Here is a 19507-nt window from a genome sequence, read left to right on the forward strand (position 1 = left end):
TGGTGCATTACCGCCACCTAGTGACGTCACGAGGTGTGCCGACGCTTCGAAGCGTGTGTGGAGTAACGGAGGGGGCGTGTCCTCGAAGCGCGTGTCGAGGCTTGCTTCATTTAGGGGAGGAGCCAAAAATGATGACGTCCGAAGCCTCGCTGCCCGGCTGTACCACGTGACTGCTTCGGGAAGTGGTTCAGATTTTGGTTGGAGGTTTGACAGCAATATAAACCCCTCAGGCTCCATTCAAAATGTGGGTTGTTGGTGGAGAGTTGAGGTCAGTTGAGAGTTTGGATAGTTTGGAGAAGTTAGAGAGAGAGATAGTTTGGAGATGTAGGAGAGTGAGGAGAGAAGGAGGTGATAAGATGGAGCCAGCTGGGAAGAGGAGGATTTCCCCTGTGGGAACACTTTGATTTGATAACTCCTAATAAGCTAAATCTAACTCTATTTCAGACACATTAGGTTTGCTTATCAAGAACTGTATTTTTCACAGTTTCTTATTTTATTCAAAGGTGAGTTGGGGTACAATAACAACACCTCATCCATGCTGAGGCGTTACCGTGCCTTGCATGAGAATAAGGAGGAAACTGGAGCTTCACCCAGCCAAGGTAAGTCATTACAATATTACAAATGCACCATCACAATTTTTCCCTGTTCACTTTTGTTTATTGTGCAAATAAAGACAGGTAACAGACACTGTATTTATTCTCTTTTAACCAGCCACCAGAAAACAAGAGCTGGATGAAGCCCTCGTCTCCATGATAGTGAAGGACACACAGCCCTTCAGTATTGTGGATGATGTTGGATTCAGGGCATTTGTGTCCAAACTGGATCCTAATTATGTTCTCCCTACAAGGCAGGTATGTATGGGTGCATGCATGAAACAAATGAGTACTTTATTGTGTCTCACAGTTCAGCACTATATCTTTTTTCCTTTAGGCTCTGAAGGCCATGGTGGAGGCCAAGTATGAGTCAGCTGAGGAGAAGGCTAAAGTGGAAAAAGTGGCTGCTGTTAACCTTACTTCTGACATGTGGACATCCACAAAACCAAAAACTGTTGAGAAACTGTTATTTCTGAATAAAAATGAATAAAATGTCCCCTGTCCTGTACATCATTGTCCAAGTTACACAAGCATATTCAGTCCCCTCTTCCTAGTTCCACAAACACTTCCACTGTCCTCTGCCTGCTTAAGCTCATGACATTTTCCTAAAGTGACAGAAAAACATGATTACACAACCTGCCATATCATATGATACTACCATTTTGGGAAAATTTACACACACAGAATACATTCAAAAAATATTTTATTATGCACATATGTGATAATTTATGTACAGAAATTATTTGGTCATACATTTTTGTAATTCATAGTCATTCCCAACAGCCATAACAGACACAAACATTCAATGCATCACATGTGGTTCAGATACAGCTGCCTGTCATTATACACTTGGCCAGTAGGTGGTTTCGTGTTCACATGAAGCTTCGAGAAATGAACCCTTTCTAGAACCAATTGGCTGAAGTGGTTCGATGCCTCATGAGGCTTCATCTCACCATCACTACCGCCACCTCCTGCTCCAGCGGGAGGACACTCGTGCGTTCACTGGCTGCCAGCTCATATAAAACTACATTTCCCAGAAAGTATTTGGAGCGCGTCGTCACATTAAAGGAGCATTGCGGTTTGTTTTATGACAACAAGTGAACGACAACAGAAGATACAAGTGACAATACTCAAGTTGACACAATAAGAAAGAAAATATAAACAGAAAAGAACGAAACCAACCAACGTAAATAATATAAACTACAATGCCATTTAAATTATACATTTATTATAGGAGGTGTATTTATAGTCTGAACAGCCTTTTATTTTGGGAGAAGGTTTGTTCGGTCAGCTGGAAATCCACTCGTGAATGTTTGTTCTGCTGTCATAACAATAATAAGAATAATAAGAATAATAAGAATAATAATAAGAATAATAGAGGTCTGATTCTGTAACCAATGAAGAAGGTTAGACGGGCGACCCAGAATTTCAAAATAAAAGCCCAGAGGATAAAAGGTTGGATAACATCAGAGTGTGTGTGTGTGTGTGTGTGTGTGTGTGTGTGTGTGTGTGTGTGTGTGTGTGTGTGTGCGTGCGTGCGTGCGTGCGTGCGTGTGCGTGTGCATGTGCGCGCGTGTTGTCTGTACGGGTGTGTGTGTGTGTGTTTCTGAGTTACTGATGTTCTTTGTTCTTCAGCCTGTCGGTCTTTCCTGAAACCAGCTTCTCTGCAGGTTTAGTGAGAGGTTCAAGGTTCAAGGATTATACAGTGGGTACGGAAAGTATTCAGACCCCTTTACATTTTTCACTCTTTGTTTCATTGCAGCCATTTGCTAAAATCAAAAAAGTTCATTTTATTTCTCATTAATGTGCACTCAGCACCCCATGTTGACAGAAAAAAACAGAAATGTAGAAATTTGTGCAAATTTATTAAAAAAGAAAAACTGAAATATCACATGGTCATAAGTATTCAGACCCTTTGCTCAGTATTGAGTAGAAGCACCCTTTTGAGCGAGTACAGCCATGAGTCTTCTTGGGAATGATGCAACAAGCTTTTCACACCTGGATTTGGGGATCCTCTGCCATTCTTCCTTGCAGATCCTCTCCAGTTCCGTCAGGTTGGATGGTGAACGTTGGTGGACAGCCATTTTCAGGTCTCTCCAGAGATGCTCAATTGGGTTTAGGTCAGGGCTCTGGCTGGGCCAGTCAAGAATGGTCACAGAGTTGTTCTGAAGCCACTCCTTTGTTATTTTAGCTGTGTGCTTCGGGTCATTGTCTTGTTGGAAGGTGAACCTTCGGCCCAGTCTGAGGTCCAGAGCACTCTGGAAGAGGTTTTCTTCCAGGATATCTCTGTACTTGGCCGCATTCATCTTTCCTTCAATTGCAACCGGTCGTCCTGTCCCTGCAGCTGAAAAACACCCCCATAGCATGATGCTGCCACCACCATGTTTCACTGTTGGGATTGTATTGGGCAGGTGATGAGCAGTGCCTGGTTTTCTCCACACATACCGCTTAGAATTAACACCAAAAAGTTCAATCTTGGTCTCATCAGACCAGAGAATCTTATTTCTCATAGTCTGGGAGTCCTTCATGTGTTTTTTGTCAAACTCTATGCGGGCTTTCATATGTCTTGCACTGAGGAGAGGCTTCCGTCGGGCCACTCTGCCATAAAGCCCCGACTGGTGGAGGGCTGCAGTGATAGTTGACTTTGTGGAACTTTCTCCCATCTCCCTACTGCATCTCTGGAGCTCAGCCACAGTGATCTTTGGGTTCTTCTTCACCTCTCTCACCAAGGCTCTTCTCCCACGATTGCTCAGTTTGGCTGGACGGCCAGGTCTAGGAAGAGTTCTGGTCGTCCCAAACTTCTTCCATTTAAGGATTATGGAGGCCACTGTGCTCTTAGGAACCTTGAGTGCTGCAGAAATTATTTTGTAACCTTGGCCAGATCTGTGCCTTGCCACAATTCTGTCTCTGAGCTCCTTGGACAGTTCCTTCGACCTCATGATTCTCATTTGCTCTGACTTGCACTGTGAGCTGTAAGGTCTTATATAGACAGGTGTGTGCCTTTCCTAATCAAGTCCAATCAGTTTAATTAAACACAGCTGGACTCCAATGAAGGAGTAGAACCATCTCAAGGAGGATCAGAAGAAATGGACAGCATGTGAGTTAAATATGAGTGTCACAGCAAAGGGTCTGAATACTTATGACCATGTGATATTTCAGTTTTTCTTTTTTAATAAATTTGCACAAATTTCTACATTTCTGTTTTTTTCTGTCAAGATGGGGTGCTGAGTGTACATTAATGAGAAATAAAATGAACTTTTTTGATTTTAGCAAATGGCTGCAATGAAACAAAGAGTGACAAATGTAAAGGGGTCTGAATACTTTCCGTACCCACTGTATAATGAGAGCAGTGAGTCTTACTGATGATCTCTGTTCAGGACAGACAAGCTGCTGAGTCAAGTTCTGGTTCTGGTTCTGTTCATGGTTCATCACAGAACTCTTCAGACAGTATTCACTGACAACATGAAGAACAAAGACCGCTGATGGTTGGTGCTGTTTGGGATGTCCTGCATCGGTCTGCTCCAGGTGGTTCAGAGGTGGTCAAGTCTGAGGAACAGATACGGAGCTGCACTCAGATCAGTCTTACAGTTCTAATAACACAGAATAATGTGTGTCACTCAGAGGTTCTGGACCACATCAGACCGGACCTCAGGACCTACCTGAGACCAGCATTCATAACTCTACCATTGAACAGAACACCTGCGTCAGAACTCACCGGGACTTTTAAATCACAACCAGAAGAACCGGACCTGAGCAGAACGGATCGCCTGGTAGAACTGACTGACTAGATCCTGACCTGCTCTGACATTATGCAAACATCATGATGACCTCAGTACATGATGGGAACCGACGGGACCTCACCTGACTCACAGCTGATTGGTTCAGATGTTGGATCAATGTCATGAGGTTTCACACAAACATTCCGTTGTTGAATTGGAGAGTTTCTGATTTTAATGTGTCGGGTTCTGATCCATAAAACGTTCTTCAGTGATACATGCAGTCTGATTTACAGACTCTGTCTGCTGTCTTCACTCTGCAGGGCCGTGTCTTCTTCACACCGGACTTCAGAACCGCTCCCTGAACATTATTATTTATATTATAAAATCTGTTTAACAAACAGAAAGTTAAACTTCACATCACAGTACAAATGTAAAGTTTCCATGTAGATCAGTGTTTCATTCTGCGGCGACTGGGCTCTAAAGGTCAGTAATTCCACACCTGTCTCCTCAGGTGATGCAGAGTGTGTTAGGAGACAGAGGTCAGAGGTCAGGCAACCAGGTGAATGCAGTGATGTTCAGTAGCCTCACCTTCGCTGAGTCTCTGTTTAACATATAATATGAGTGGATATTGGCCCTGCCCACAGAACCGTCCAGAGAAGTCGTCCATGTCTGGAGTCCACACAGAAGCTCCGCCCAGCTGTCTTCTCCTCAGGTAGTCCACCTGAAACACCAGCAGAGACTCCTCACTCAGGTGTCCTCCAGAGACACAGAGACACAGAGACACAGGGACAGAGACACAGAGACACACCATCCAGAAGACACACCGGGGTATTAATATAGTAGTAACGCAGTATTAATATGGTAGTAATGCAGTATTAATATAGTAGTAATGCAGTATTAAAATGGTAGTAATGCAGTGTTAATGCAGTATTAATGCAGCATTAATATGGTAGTAATGCAATATTAATATGGTAGTAATGCAATATTAATGGCGTATTAATATGGTAGTAATGCAGTATTAATGCAGCATTAATATGGTCGTAATGCAGTATAAATATGGTAGTAATGCAATATTAATATGGTAGTAATGCAGTATTAATGCAGGATTAATATGGTAGTAATGCAGTATTAATGCAGTATTAATGCAGCATTAATATGGTAGTAATGCAGTGCTAATATGGTAGTAATGCAGCATTAGTATGGTAGTAATGCAGTATTAATATAGTAGTAATGCAGTATTAGTATGGTAGTAATGTAGTATTAGTATGTAGTAATGCAGTAGTGATGCAGTATTAATACAGTAGTAATGAAGTATTAATGCAGTATTAATATGGTAGTAAAGCAGTATTAATGCAGCATTAATATTGTAGTAATGCAGTATTAATGCAGCATTAATATGGTAGTAATGCAGTATTAATATGGTAGTAATGCAGTATTAATATGGTAGTAAAGCAGTATTAATGCATTATTAAAACGGTAGTAATGCAGTATTAATGCAGTATTAATATGGTAGTAATGCAGTATTAATATAGTAGTAATGCAGTGTTAGTACGGTAGCAATGCAGTATTAATGCACTATTAATATAGTAGTAATGGAGTATTAATCCAGTATTAATACAGTAGCTGACTGCTGCACTCAGACCTGCTGCAGTGGTGGAGACAGTGAAGGAGCGGGTGTAGATGAGGAAACCCAGCAGCAGCCTGCCAGGTGAGGCTCCACCCACCACCCACTGCTGTAGAAGATGATCCTGACAGAGACACATGAAGGGAGGACGTTCCCTCAGAGGAACTGTTCACACGTTCTACTGGAGCTGCACATATCAGAGGTTCCTGTCATTAAAAAGGAACATACACAGTAGAACACAGGAGCTGATCACATGATCATCAGGTGAACTATGACCCCTGGAGAGGGAGGGCTTGGTTTTTATAATGTGGAGCACAAGACACTGTTGAACGCAGCACAGTGATACACACAAGATCAGGAACACTCTGAACGTATTGATCCTCCTGCTGCGTGTGCATCACTGCGCTGCGTTCAGCAACAGGCTCATTGATGCAGACGTGTTGAAGATCTTCTGCAGAGAAGCTGCTGCTGAAGCTGAGTGTCATTAATTAAAGTCAACAACGTCATTTATCAGTGTGTGAAGTGATGAACCTCTGCTCTGTGTCATACATGTTGTATTAATCATCAGTAGTAACATGCAAGAGTTTCAGGTTTATACAGCTAAAATATTGTATAAAATATTGATGTCATTCAAACTGAAAACTTTAAACTGGTGATGTAAAATAAAAAGGTGCTCTTACTATGTTTTTATTGTTGTCCCTGTAGAGAGGAATGTAGTGGGCTGTCACTCCATCTTCATTACCACAGAGATCAAAGGTCTTCACATTGATGAAGTCCAGGTACCTGAACACACCACCACAGAGATCAAAGGTCTTCACACTGATGAAGTCCAGGTACCTGAACACACCACCACAGAGATCAAATGTCTTCACACTGATGAAGTACAGGTACTTGAACACACCACCACAGGGATCAAAGGTCTTCACACTGATGAAGTCCAGGTACCTGAACACACCACACATCACATCCTGAGGCACCAGGTAATAATGTCCGTGCAGCACATGTCTTACTTTGAAATCTCAGAGACTTCATATCCTGTGTGAAGAACATCTGGACGAGCTGCCACAGCTGCAGAGAGCATCAGTTGAGCGTTCCCACCTCCTCAGCTCTCAGCTTCAAAGGCCTCAGAGAGCTCCTGAAAATTGGCAGAAAATCATTTACACTTTGAAATGAAGTGAGAACAGCAGATGATATCATGTTTAGTATGTTTTAATGTGTTTAGTATGTTTAGTATGTTTAATACTGACAACCCCTGTGAATATCTCCATCAGACCTCCTGACACCTGTTGGTGCTCGTTCCGTCCAGAAACCCGTCAGAACCAACGGTGAACCAAGAGTCACTGTAGACTCACTTTAGAGTTAGGGTTAGGGTTAGGGTTAGACTATAGTCTATAGTCTATACTATAGTCTAGTCTAGTCTAGTCTAGTCACTATAGTCTAGACTATAGTGACTCTAGACTCTAGAGTCACTATAGTCTCACTATAGTAGATGCTACAGTGAGACTCCACACTGAGACTCTACAGTGACTCTACAGTGAGAATTTTACAGTGACTTTACAGTGAATTTACAGTGAGATTCTACAGTGAGACTCTACAGTGGGTCTACAGTGAGACCCTACAGTGAGACTCTATAGTTACTCTGCAGTGACTCTACACTTAGACTCTACACTGAGACTATACAGTGACTCTACAGTGAGAGTGAGACTCTACAGTGAGACTTTGCAGTGACTCTACATCGACTCTACAGTGAGACTCTACAGTGAGACTCATGTACGTCTGACTCATTCTGATTGACTGTTACAAAGTCACACACACAGGTCACTGATACACAGATTAGAAGTCAGTATGAGGCCCACCTTACTGAGCAGACTGAACCTCTGTTTGTCATCTGGGGGACTGCTACCTGATCCAGTGTCCTCCCAGTCCAGATCCAGACCATCAAACCCATGAGTCCTCAGGAATCTGATGGAAGACTGGATGAACCTCTGACGTTTGGACCGCGTGGACACCATGATGAAGAACCTGCACAGAGGAGGAGGAGGAGAACGTCCACTGAAACCTTTGGACTTACGATGACGATGACTTTGTACTGACATATTATATTATTATATTACTCTATATGAGAACTGAAGAATATTAAAGTATGAAGCTTCATAAGAAGTTACAGACTGAAATGTCTTCAGAATTACAGTCCTTCAATAGTCTGCAGATAATTGCAGATAATTATTGCTAACAGCCAACAGTCCCAATAATGAAACAGTACAACAGTCAACATGATGAAACAACAGACTCCATCAGCAGATGGACAATAGACTCACTGAGATATGTGGCTGTCTTCTCTGGCTGACAGTAAGGTGTTCAGAAAATCAACAAACTGCACATTTTAAACCTCACATTAAAGTTGTAATTCCATCCACCTGTGTTACCTGTTCTTCAGCTCAGTGAAGGATTTATAAAGACTTCTGTCGTTCCACTCGTGCTCATCCAGCTCATTGGCATGGTTGATGACAGCGAAGCTGTAAACCAGGTGAGTGCACAGGTGAGGGTCTATGTCCTCTGGAAGGAACCTCCCCTCTCCAGTTCTGTACCGTGCCGAGCTCCTTAAGTAACACACCAGTTTGGTTGTTGTAGCTGCATCAAGAAAAATACGTTTTTCAGTCACACAGTCCTGAAGATGATGAAACTCTTTTTAGGGCCCGAGCACCGATGGTGCGAAAGCCCTATTGTTACTGAAGGAATTATTAGGGCCCGAGCACCGAGCATCGGTACGAAAGCCCTATTGTATTTCGTAAAGATGTTGGTCGTTAGTCGTCGTTCTTATTCTTACATAAAGTGATTTGCCTTTTTGGAGGCTTTATCATATTCAAAAACTCATGAAAGTGGATACACATATGTCTCCCGGCGAAAAATTTCGTATTCTAGTGGAGTCGCGAGTGGGCGTGGCCAAATGGCTCGCTCGCCGTGACACAGGAAGTTGATGTTTAAGGTCAAAGGATGCTTGAAACCTCACGAAACTTGTCACATACATCCAGCGTGGTGAGACGATACATCTGATCTGTTTTGCGAGGGGGCGTGGCCAAACGGCTCGCTCGCTGTGACACAGGAACTTGATGTTTAAGGTCAAAGGATGCTTGAAACCTCACAAAACGTGTGACATACATCCGGCGTGGTAAGACCCACTTCTACGTTTCCATCCAAAAGCCTTTTTGACATAAAACCCAAGTTTGAAAATCAACACCAGCATCTTTTAATACTCACCAATGTAAAGCTGATATGTAGCTGCTGTCAGGGTTGGACAGACAAAGAACATGTCCTCTCAGGTGTTGAGTGGCAGCAGGTGACAGGTGAGCTGTGGAGACATCGGTACTCCGTCTGTCTCTTTCAGCTCTGAATGCTGCAGGAAACCTTTCTGTCTCCAAGACATTCATTCATATTTCCTCATTACGTTGATAGAAAATGTAAATCACAACTTTTTCTTCAAATAGAAACAGATTTCAGGAGAAACGTTGGATTAAACATGAGAACATTTTACAGGGATAAACAGATTAAAAGCTCTTTATGTTCACATTATTAAAGTTGACAGCTCATTGACCTGAAGTCACCACACAGGACGTTACATAACCCGCCTGGCTGGTGTCTCCACCTCCAACCATTGTTCCCTTAACAAACAGTCTCTGGGAGCTCAACACCACACTCCTATTATATTTTCATGATAATAAATATGTTATAGTTGTTTTAAATCTCAGTTTTTTCTATTATGTCACATTAGATTAATTTATTTTATACTACAAAGACAATGAAATTCAAAAACCCATCTGGAGGACAGCTCCTTTAAATGGGTGATGAACTCTTATTCACTGTTTCATGATGAGCTCTTATTGTGATGACACTAAACTCTATTTATTCTTTTAGATGTTTGCATAGAGAAATACATGTTTGCACGTTTATGACTAATAAGAATAAAATGAAATGATGAACCAGCACTTTTGTTTTCATATCTATTTTACATATTTAACAATAAAACACACATTATCTCCACGACACCAACGACACACTCCAGAAGGTAAATGATTGTCGATACCAGAGAAGTTTTGCAGGATGTTTAATAGCTGACATTTGCATCAGTTGTGTTACACTCTGCAGCTCAGGGCCACGCGCAGCACTTGCAGCCGTCGTTGTACACGGACCCGGTGCCACACTTCCTCACGTGTGTGATGCCGCCGGCACACATGTAGAAGCTGCTCTTGTCCTCGGGGTGGGGGTACAGGCCGTCAGGTTTACCATTGCAGAAACCGGATCCCGGAGCGTGGGTGGTGGTGGTGGTGGTGGTGGTGGTGGTGGTGGGAGAAGTGGTGCTGTTACCGGGTCTGGGGGTGGTGGTGGGGGGCAGTGGGGGGAGCTCTGCATGGTGGGAGGAGAGGAAATGTATGAATGAGATACAGTAAATGTCTATTAAAGCGTTTAACAGAAACTACAGATTAATATCTAATGTATATACAGAATAATATATTTACAGAATAATATTTAATATATCTATGTGTGTCTCCAGTGAGGATTCAGTATTCTGACAGTAAACTGTTTCTATTATAAATGACTGCAGTCGTTCAGACTGTCATTTGACGGTTCTGATAATAAAGACAACAGACATCCGGACCGGTCCATGAAGAGCATTAAAGGACCACAGCATCTGAGTGAGTTCTGCATGTACCGATGTTGAGGAGTTTGCGGAGGTGAGCCATCAGAGGGTGGTTCCCCTGACCGCAAAACCGTCCGGCGAAGTCGTCCAGATCGAGAGCCCACACGAAGGCACCGCCGAACTTCTGCTCCTGCAGGTAGCGCACCTGTCGGGGCACCAAAGAAGACAAGTGGTTACTACCTGTCGTCAACATGTTAACAACATCCAGATGATCCGGTCCGTCCCACCCACCTTGATCTCATAGCTCTCCTTGGTGTCGAACCCGACCCACTCATTGTTCTTGGTGGCGTAGGGAACCTTCTGGTCATCGATCCACTGGATGGTTGTTCCCTTGAGGAAGTTGCAGATCTGCAACAAAACAGGATGCTAAGACTTGTGCAGCTGATCCTCACATTACCACTCTGTCCATCATGTGATCACTATTTAGTTCACCTCATAGTAGGACCAGAACCCGGCCTCCCGGGTGAATGGACCAGCTGCTGCAGGGCCACTCGCTGGAGCTCCAACACTGGTTTTTGAGGATGTCAGACGGAAGGTGCGGCCATAAGTAGCAAATCCCATCCGGAGCTTCTCCACCGGGGTACCCTTGTCTCTCCAGTACTTCATGGCATAGTCCTGTGAAGGTTGATGGAACAGGTCCGGTCAGACTTTAATAAAAACAACCTCCCGTTGATGGTTCTTCGGTCCACGCTGACACTTACCGTGTTGAAGTAGATGAGGTCACCAGAGTCCTCGGACCCCTGGAACAGAGGGCTGTTGTGTCCGGTGAATCTCTCCCAGGTTCCATGGAAGTCGTAAGTCATCACGTTGATGAAGTCAAACTCTCTGGAGACACAAACACAAATGTTCACTTTAGGAACCTTTGGACACTCCGGGTTCTGTCTGAAGAGTTTAAAGCAGAACACTCACTTGGCGATCTCAGCGACCTCGTATCCAGCGTCGATGGTTCCTTTCCCAGCAGACACTGCAGCAGTCAGCATGAGCTGACGATTGCTGGAGGTCTTGGCTTCGGCTTTGTAGGCAGCAACGAGTTCCTGAACACAGGAAGTGAAGTCAGAAGGTAGTCGAGTGTGATGAACAACACAGCTGAACACCGAGTGGTGGACCCACCTTACAGAGCAGAGTGAACCTCTGCTTGTCCACTGGGGGACTTCCACGGGCTCCAGGGTACTCCCAGTCCAGGTCCAGACCGTCGAACCCGTGAGTCCTCAGGAACTTGATGGACGACTGGATAAACTTCTGACGGTTGGCCGGAGTGGACACCATGATGGAGAACCTGCAGCACAGATTGAAGTCTGCTGTCAGAACCCTTTTAGGTAACTGCTGCTGCAATGTCATTCATGTTCTCTATCTTTTTTTTGAAAACTTCTGTTAGCATTAATACAGTCTGAATTTTTAAGTTTAACAGTTTCCAAACCAGATCTGGATTTCTATAAGTTATTCTAAACATGCAGTGGAAATTAAAGAAAGTAGAACCTCTATTAGAAGTGACTGAGTTTTGGTGAACTGATAAAAAGCAAAACTGTTTTTAAGACTTCAATGGACTCAGATTGTTTCAGGATGTTTTCAGGATGTTTTCAGGATATTTTCAGGATGTTTCAGGATGTTTCAGGATGTTTTCAGGATGTTTTCAGGATGTTTTTAGGATGTTTTCAGGATGTTTCAGGTTGTTTTTAGGATGTTTCAGGATGTTTTCAGGATGTTTTTAGGATGTTTCAGGATGTTTTCAGGATGTTTTTAGGATGTTTTCAGGATGTTTCAGGATGTTTCAGGTTGTTTTTAGGATGTTTCAGGATGTTTTTAGGATGTTTTCAGGATATTTTTAGGATGTTTTCAGGATGTTTCAGGATGTTTTAGGATGTTTTCAGGATGTTTTTAGGATGTTTTCAGGATGTTTTCAGGATGTTTCAGGATGTTTTCAGGATATTTTCAGGATGTTTCAGAATGTTTCAAGATGTTTTCAGGATGTTTTTAGGATGTTTCAGGATGTTTCAGGCTATTTTCAGGATGTTTCAGGATGTTTTTAGGATGTTTTTAGGATGTTTTCAGGATGTTTTCAGGATGTTTCAGGATGTTTTCAGGATATTTTCAGGATGTTTCAGAATGTTTCAAGATGTTTTCAGGATGTTTTTAGGATGTTTCAGGATGTTTTCAGGCTATTTTCAGGATGTTTCAGGATGTTTTCAGGATATTTTCAGGATGTTTCAGGATGTTTGCAGGATGTTTTCAGGATGTTTTCAGGATGTTTCAGGATGTTTCAGGATATTTTCAAGATGTTTTCAGGATGTTTTCAGGACTGATGATGACAGTAATATTTATAAGGTGTTACGTACTGAGCAGAACCAAAGTTCCATCCCCCGACAGCCAGCAGAGTCTTCAGGTGAGGGTTCCTGGAAACAGAGAGAGGACAGTCAACACGGTACACAGCTCCACACAGAAGAATTGTAGCCTGACATCTGACCTCTGACTTCTGACTTATGTCCTCCACATTACTCTGTTTAAACTTCTGACAGCAGGTTACTCTAATGATTAAGTGTTTCGTGACACTGAACTACTTCTCTCTCCAGAGAAACTGTAGCCTGACCTATGACCTGTGACCTCTCTCCTCACTCACTTGCTCTTCAGTCCGTTGAAGGACTTGTAGAGGACGTCGTCGTTCCACTCGTAGGTCACCAGCTCGTTGTTACTGTTGATGATGGAGAAGGCGTAAATGAGGTGCGTGCACAGGAAGGGGTCCACGGTCTGGGGCATGTACTTCCCCTCGCCGGGCCGGTACTGGGACCAGTTGGTGAAGTAGCACACCATCTGGGAGGCAGAGCCTGTGAAGCAGCAGAGGAAGATTAACGATCTGGACGGGTTTTATCGAAAGATATTTTATCTGAGGGTTTGAGAACTCACCCAGGTGGCAGAGCACCAGACATAAGCCTGAAAAACAACATCAGACAGAAGAATGAAATCAGTTTATCACACGAAGACTTCATGAAGAATAACACAAATGAAACACGTGTTGAATACCTGCGAGGATTGTCAGCCTGGTCATCGTCAGAAATTTTAACGACTTACTGTAAAACAAAAAAATAACGATGACGAATAAAATCAGAATTAAACGGATCGTTCAGAAACCGTCCTGTTTTCTTCAGGAACTCACCTTGGGACCAGATGAGAGACCCGAGCACCTGCAGCACAGGTTGGCCTTTTATACACCTGCGGGCGGGGAGGGGGGGCAGCCTGTGATGAATTGGGGCAATAAATGTAATGATTATTAGAACATGATAAGATCCTGCAGCATCTGACAATTTACTGAGCAGCACACAGCGTGTCCTCAACACTCGACATGGTTGAGATCCAGGTCGCTGGACATTATCATGACATCATCAGTCAGCTGATCGACCTCACAGACCCGGGGTCAGAGTCTCCTGTGTACTTCAGTGATGATAAGCAACGTACTGTTTCTGGTGCCATGGCAACAGGACCAGAGGAACATTCAATCCTCTGATAATCAATATTTAATCAATAAGAACTTCCACTGGTTTCTTTACCCAGTTAAACATCAGCTGGTCCAGGACAACAAACCTGTCAATCAAAGAGCCCCGCCCCAAAACATATGTGAGTACTAATATGTCATGAATGATGAATTATTTCCAGAAGGAAACACTGATCAGATGGAGGAAGTTTATCTAACGACACCATGATAGAAATATTTGATGACTTTTTAATGGTAGTCTATGGAGACAGCCCCTAGTGGTCCTCAGTGGTACTACAGATGGCGTCCATGGAGACAGCCCCTAATGGTCCGCAGTGGTACTACACTTTAAGATACTCCTGTATTGAATACAGTTATTCAAAGATAAATTAACACAATAACAATATGTTGTATGACTAGACAACCAGTAAAAAATATACAGTGTAACTACAGTTTTGTTTCCTTTCAGTAACTTCACCAGTTTAAAGTTTATATGATAATATTCTTACAGATGCATTGAGTGATGAAATAAAATAACTAATAAGAAAATAGATGAAGCACTAATGAGTGATGACTGATATGATTCAGCTGACGAGACAATAACAGGTCCATATAAACATCATGAAAGACGCTCCTGTTGTCGTCCATGATAACAGCTTGATTACTTTATCGCTCTCTTTGTGGAGCCGACCGACGGTCGACCTTCAGATGTTCCCCCGAAGGACAATCTGAAGCAACCTTCGGTAATAGTATAGATAAGAGACGAGGAAGAAAGGATGGACACAAAAAGGAGGACAGGACGGACATGACACAGAGACAAGGAGACACAGAGACACAAAGACAGAGACACAGAGACATGACGCGGAGACTTATATCTATTTAAAGTTATATCTACTGTGTGAAGTTATATCTACGATATAAAGTTATATCTACTGTATGAAGTTATATCTACCGTCTGAAGTTATAATTACTGTATGAAGGTATATCTACTATATAAAGTTATATCTACTGTATGAAGTTATATCCACTGTATGAAATATATCTATTATATAAAGTTATATCTACTGTATGAAGTTATATCCACTGTATGAAACATATCTATTATATGAAGTTATATCTACTGTATGAAGTTGTATCTACCATATAAAGTTATATCTACTATGTAACGTTATATCTCCATTATAAAGTTATATCCACTGTATGAAATATATCTATTACATAAAGTTATATCTACTGTATGAAGTTATATCTACTGTATGAAGCTATATCTACTATATAAAGTTATATCTAATGTATGAAGTTATATCTACTGTGTGAAGTTACATCTACTGTATGAAGTTATAGCTACTGTATGAAGTTATATCTACTGTCTGAAGCTATATCCACTGTATGAAATATATCTATTATATAAAGTTATATCTACTGTTTGAAGTTATATCTACGATATAAGGTTATATCTACTGTATGAAGTTGTATCTACTATATAAAGTTATATCTACTATGTAAAGTTATATCTAATGTATGAAGTTATATCTACTGTGTGAAGTTATATCTACTGTATAAAGTTATATCTACTGTGTGAAGTTACATCTACTGTATAAAGTTATATCTATTGTATGAAGTTATATCTACTGTCTGAAGCTATATCGACTGTATGAAATATATCTATTATATGAAGTTATATCTACTGTATGAAGTTATATCTACTATATCAAGTTACATCTACCTTGTGAAGTTATATCTACTATATAAAGCTATATCTATTGTATGAAGTTATATCTACCGTATGAAGTTATAATTACTGTATGAAGGTATATCTACTATATAAAGTTATATCTACGATATAAAGTTATATCTACTGTATGAAGTTATATCCACTGTATGAAATATATCTATTATATAAAGTTATATCTACCGTGTGAAGTTATATCTACTGTATGAAGTTATATCTATCGTATGAAGTTATAATTACTGTATGAAGGTATATCTGCTATATAAAGTTAAATCTACTGTATGAAATATATCTACTGTGTAAAGTTATATCTACCGTGTGAAGTTATATCTACTGTATGAAGTTGTATCTACTATATAAAGTTATATCTACCAAGTAAAGTTATATCTACTATATCAAGTTATATATACTGTATGAAGTTACATCTACTGTATAAAGTTATATCTACTGCGTGAAGTTATATCTACTGTCTGAAGCTATATCGACTGTATGAAATATATCTATTATATGAAGTTATATCTACTGTATGAAGTTATATCTACTATATCAAGTTACATCTACCTTGTGAAGTTATATCTACTGTATGAAGTTATATCTACTGTGTGAAGTTATTTCTACAATATAAAGTTATATCTACTATATAAAGTTATATCTACCGTGTGAAGTTATATCTACTGTATGAAGTTACATCTACTATATAAGGTTATATCTGCTGAATGAAGTTATATCTACTGTGAAGTTATATCTACTGTATGAAGTTATATCTACTGTATGAAGTTGTATCTACTATATAAAGTTATATCTACTATGTAAAGTTATATCTACCATATAAAGTTATATCTACTGTATGAAGCGATATCCACTGTATGAAATATATCTATTACATAAAGTTATATCTACTGTATGAAGCGATATCCACTGTATGAAATATATCTATTATATAAAGTTACGTATATCTACCGTGTGAAGTTACTGTATATCTACTGTATGAAGTTATATCTACCCTATGAAGTTATAATTACCGTGTGAAGTTATATCTATTACATAAAGTTATATCTACTGTATGAAATATATCTACTATGTAAAGTTATATCTACTGTCTGAAGATATATCTAATGTATGAAGTTATATCTATCGTATGAAGTTATAATTACTGTATGAAGGTATATCTACTATATAAAGTTATACCTACTGTATGAAATGTATCGACTGTGTAAAGTTATATCTACCGTGCGAAGTTATATCTACTGTATGAAGTTGTATCTACTATATAAAGTTATATCTACCAAGTAAAGTTATATCTACTATATCAAGTTATATATACTGTATAAAGTTATATCTACTGTGTGAAGTTAGATCTACTATATAAAGTTATATCTACTGTGTAAAGTTATATCTACTATATAAAGTTATATCTACTGTATACAGCTATATCCACTGTATGAAATATATCTATTATATAAAGTTAGATCTACCGTGTGAAGTTATATCTACTGTATGAAGTTATATCTACTATGTAAAGTTATATCTACTATATAAAGTTATAGCTACGATATAAAGTTATATCTACTGTATGAAGTTATATCCACTATATGAAATATATCTATTATATAAAGTTATATCTACCGTGTGAAGTTATATCTGCCGTATGAAGTTATAATTACCGTGTGAAGTTATATCTATGATATAAAGTTATATCTACTGTATGAAATATATCTACTATGTAAAGTTATATCTACTATATAAAGTTATAGCTACGATATAAAGTTATATCTACTGTATGAAGTTATATCCACTGTATGAAATATATCTATTATATAAAGTTATATCTACCGTGTGAAGTTATATCTGCCGTATGAAGTTATAATTACCGTGTGAAGTTATATCTATGATATAAAGTTATATCTACTGTATGAAATATATCTACTATGTAAAGTTATATCTACTGTATGAAGCGATATCCACTGTATGAAATATATCTATTATATAAAGTTATGTATATCTACCGTGTGAAGTTACTGTATATCTACTGTATGAAGTTATATCTACCCTATGAAGTTATAATTACCGTGTGAAGTTATATCTATTACATAAAGTTATATCTACTGTATGAAATACATCTACTATGTAAAGTTATATCTACTGTATGAAGATATATCCACTGTATGAAATATATCTATTATATAAAGTTATATCTACCATGTGAAGTTATATCTACCGTATGAAGTTATAATTACCGTGTGAAGTTATAGCTATGATATAAAGTTATATCTACTGTATGAAATATATCTACTATGTAAAGTTATATCTACTGTATGAAGTTATATCTACTGTATGAAGTTATATCTATCGTATGAAGTTATAATTACTGTATGAAGGTATAACTATGATATAAAGTTATATCTACTGTATGAACTTATATCTACTGTGAAGTTATATCTACTGTATGAAGTTATATCTACTGTATGAAGTTGTATCTACTATATAAAGTTATATCTACTATGTAAAGTTATATCTGCTATGTAAAGTTATATCTACTATCTAAAGTTATAGCTACTGTATGAAGTTATATCTACTGCATGAAGTTACATCTAGTATATGAAGTTACATCTAATGTATGAAGTTATATCTACTGTGTGAAGTTACATCTACTGTTTAAAGTTATATCTACTGTATGACGTTATATCTACTATATAAGGTTATATCTACTCTATGAAGTTATATCTACTGTATGAAGTTATATATACTGTATGAAGTTGTATCTACTATATAAAGTTATACCTAACGTATGAAGTTATATCGACTGTGTGAAGTTATATCTGCTGTATAAAGTTATATCTACTATGTGAAGTTATATCTACTATATAAGGTTATATCTACTGTATGAAGTTATATCTACTGTATGAAGTTATATTTACCATATGAAGTTATATCTAAGGTATGAAGTTATATCTACTGTGTGAAGTTATATCTACTGTATGAAGCTATATCCACTGTATGAAATACATCTACTGTATAAAGTTATATCCACCGTATGAAGTTATATCTATTATATAAAGTTATATCTACAGTATGAAGGTATATCTACTATATAAAGTTACATCTCCTGTATGAAATATATCTACTGTGTAAAGTTATATCTACTATATAAAGTTATATCTAAAGTATGAAGTTATATCTACTGTGTGAAGTTATATCTACTGTATGTAGTTATATCTACTGTATGTAGTTATATCTACTGTCAAAAGTTATATCTGCTGTAAAAAGTTACATCTACAATATAAAGTTATATCTACTATGTAAAGTTATATCTACTATATAAAGTTATATCTAAAGTATGAAGTTATATCTACTGTGTGAAGTTATATCTACTGTATGAAGTTATATCTACTATATAAGGTTATATCTACTGTATGAAGTTATATCTACTGTGAACTTATATCTACTGTATGAAGTTATATCTGTTGTATGTAGTTGTATCTACGATATAAAGTTATATCTACGATGTAAAGTTATATCTACTATATAGTTATATCTACTGTATGAAGTTTTATCTAAGGTATGAAGTTATATCTACTGTATGAAGCTATATCCACTGTATGAAATATATCTATTATATAAAGTTATATCTACTGTATAATGTTATATGTACTGTGTGAAGTTATATCTACTATATAAAG

At 39.0% G+C, this 19507-nt stretch overlaps 2 protein-coding genes across 2 annotated transcripts; both read right to left on the reverse strand.

Moving 5' to 3' along the window:
• Positions 1 to 2204: 2204 nt before the first annotated feature.
• On the reverse strand, positions 2205 to 9589 carry LOC138200096 (chitotriosidase-1-like). The gene is made up of 9 exons (XM_069152545.1): positions 9554 to 9589; positions 8947 to 9028; positions 8363 to 8567; positions 7812 to 7958; positions 6774 to 6881; positions 6617 to 6719; positions 5955 to 6060; positions 4901 to 5068; positions 2205 to 2257 (listed from the first exon to the last, which is right to left on the reverse strand). Exons 1-9 carry the CDS (start codon positions 9587 to 9589, stop codon positions 2205 to 2207), a joined length of 1008 nt encoding a protein of 335 aa, XP_069008646.1.
• A 491-nt stretch (positions 9590 to 10080) lies between these two features.
• Positions 10081 to 13672, reverse strand: LOC138199082 (chitotriosidase-1-like). The gene is made up of 11 exons (XM_069151003.1): positions 13648 to 13672; positions 13531 to 13557; positions 13247 to 13451; positions 12966 to 13022; positions 11743 to 11908; positions 11542 to 11666; positions 11334 to 11457; positions 11065 to 11247; positions 10864 to 10980; positions 10645 to 10777; positions 10081 to 10337 (listed from the first exon to the last, which is right to left on the reverse strand). Exons 1-11 carry the CDS (start codon positions 13670 to 13672, stop codon positions 10081 to 10083), a joined length of 1419 nt encoding a protein of 472 aa, XP_069007104.1.
• Positions 13673 to 19507: the final 5835 nt, after the last annotated feature.

The sequence above is a fragment of the Embiotoca jacksoni genome, unplaced genomic scaffold, assembly GCF_022577435.1.
Source record: "Embiotoca jacksoni isolate LCO1_2020_lvr unplaced genomic scaffold, fEmbJac1.0.p SCAF_1, whole genome shotgun sequence".
Lineage (NCBI taxonomy): Eukaryota > Metazoa > Chordata > Actinopteri > Embiotocidae > Embiotoca > Embiotoca jacksoni.

Bases quoted from the DNA above. Each gene is read 5' to 3' on its own strand.
- LOC138199082 (XM_069151003.1), bottom strand. From the start codon at position 13,672: ATGACCAGGCTGACAATCCTCGCAG. The intron at 11,667-11,742 runs GTGGGTCCACCA...TCCTGTGTTCAG, and splicing joins GGTTCACTCTGCTCTGTAAG to GAACTCGTTGCTGCCTACAA. The intron at 10,778-10,863 runs GTGGGTGGGACG...GTGCCCCGACAG, and splicing joins AGGAGAGCTATGAGATCAAG to GTGCGCTACCTGCAGGAGCA.
- LOC138200096 (XM_069152545.1), bottom strand. From the start codon at position 9,589: ATGGTTGGAGGTGGAGACACCAGCCAGGCGGGTTAT. The intron at 6,720-6,773 runs GTACCTGGACTT...TGGTGTGTTCAG, and splicing joins CTCTGTGGTGGTGTGTTCAG to GTACCTGGACTTCATCAATG. The intron at 5,069-5,954 runs GTCTGAGTGCAG...GTGTCTCTGGAG, and splicing joins TGTCTCCACCACTGCAGCAG to GACACCTGAGTGAGGAGTCT.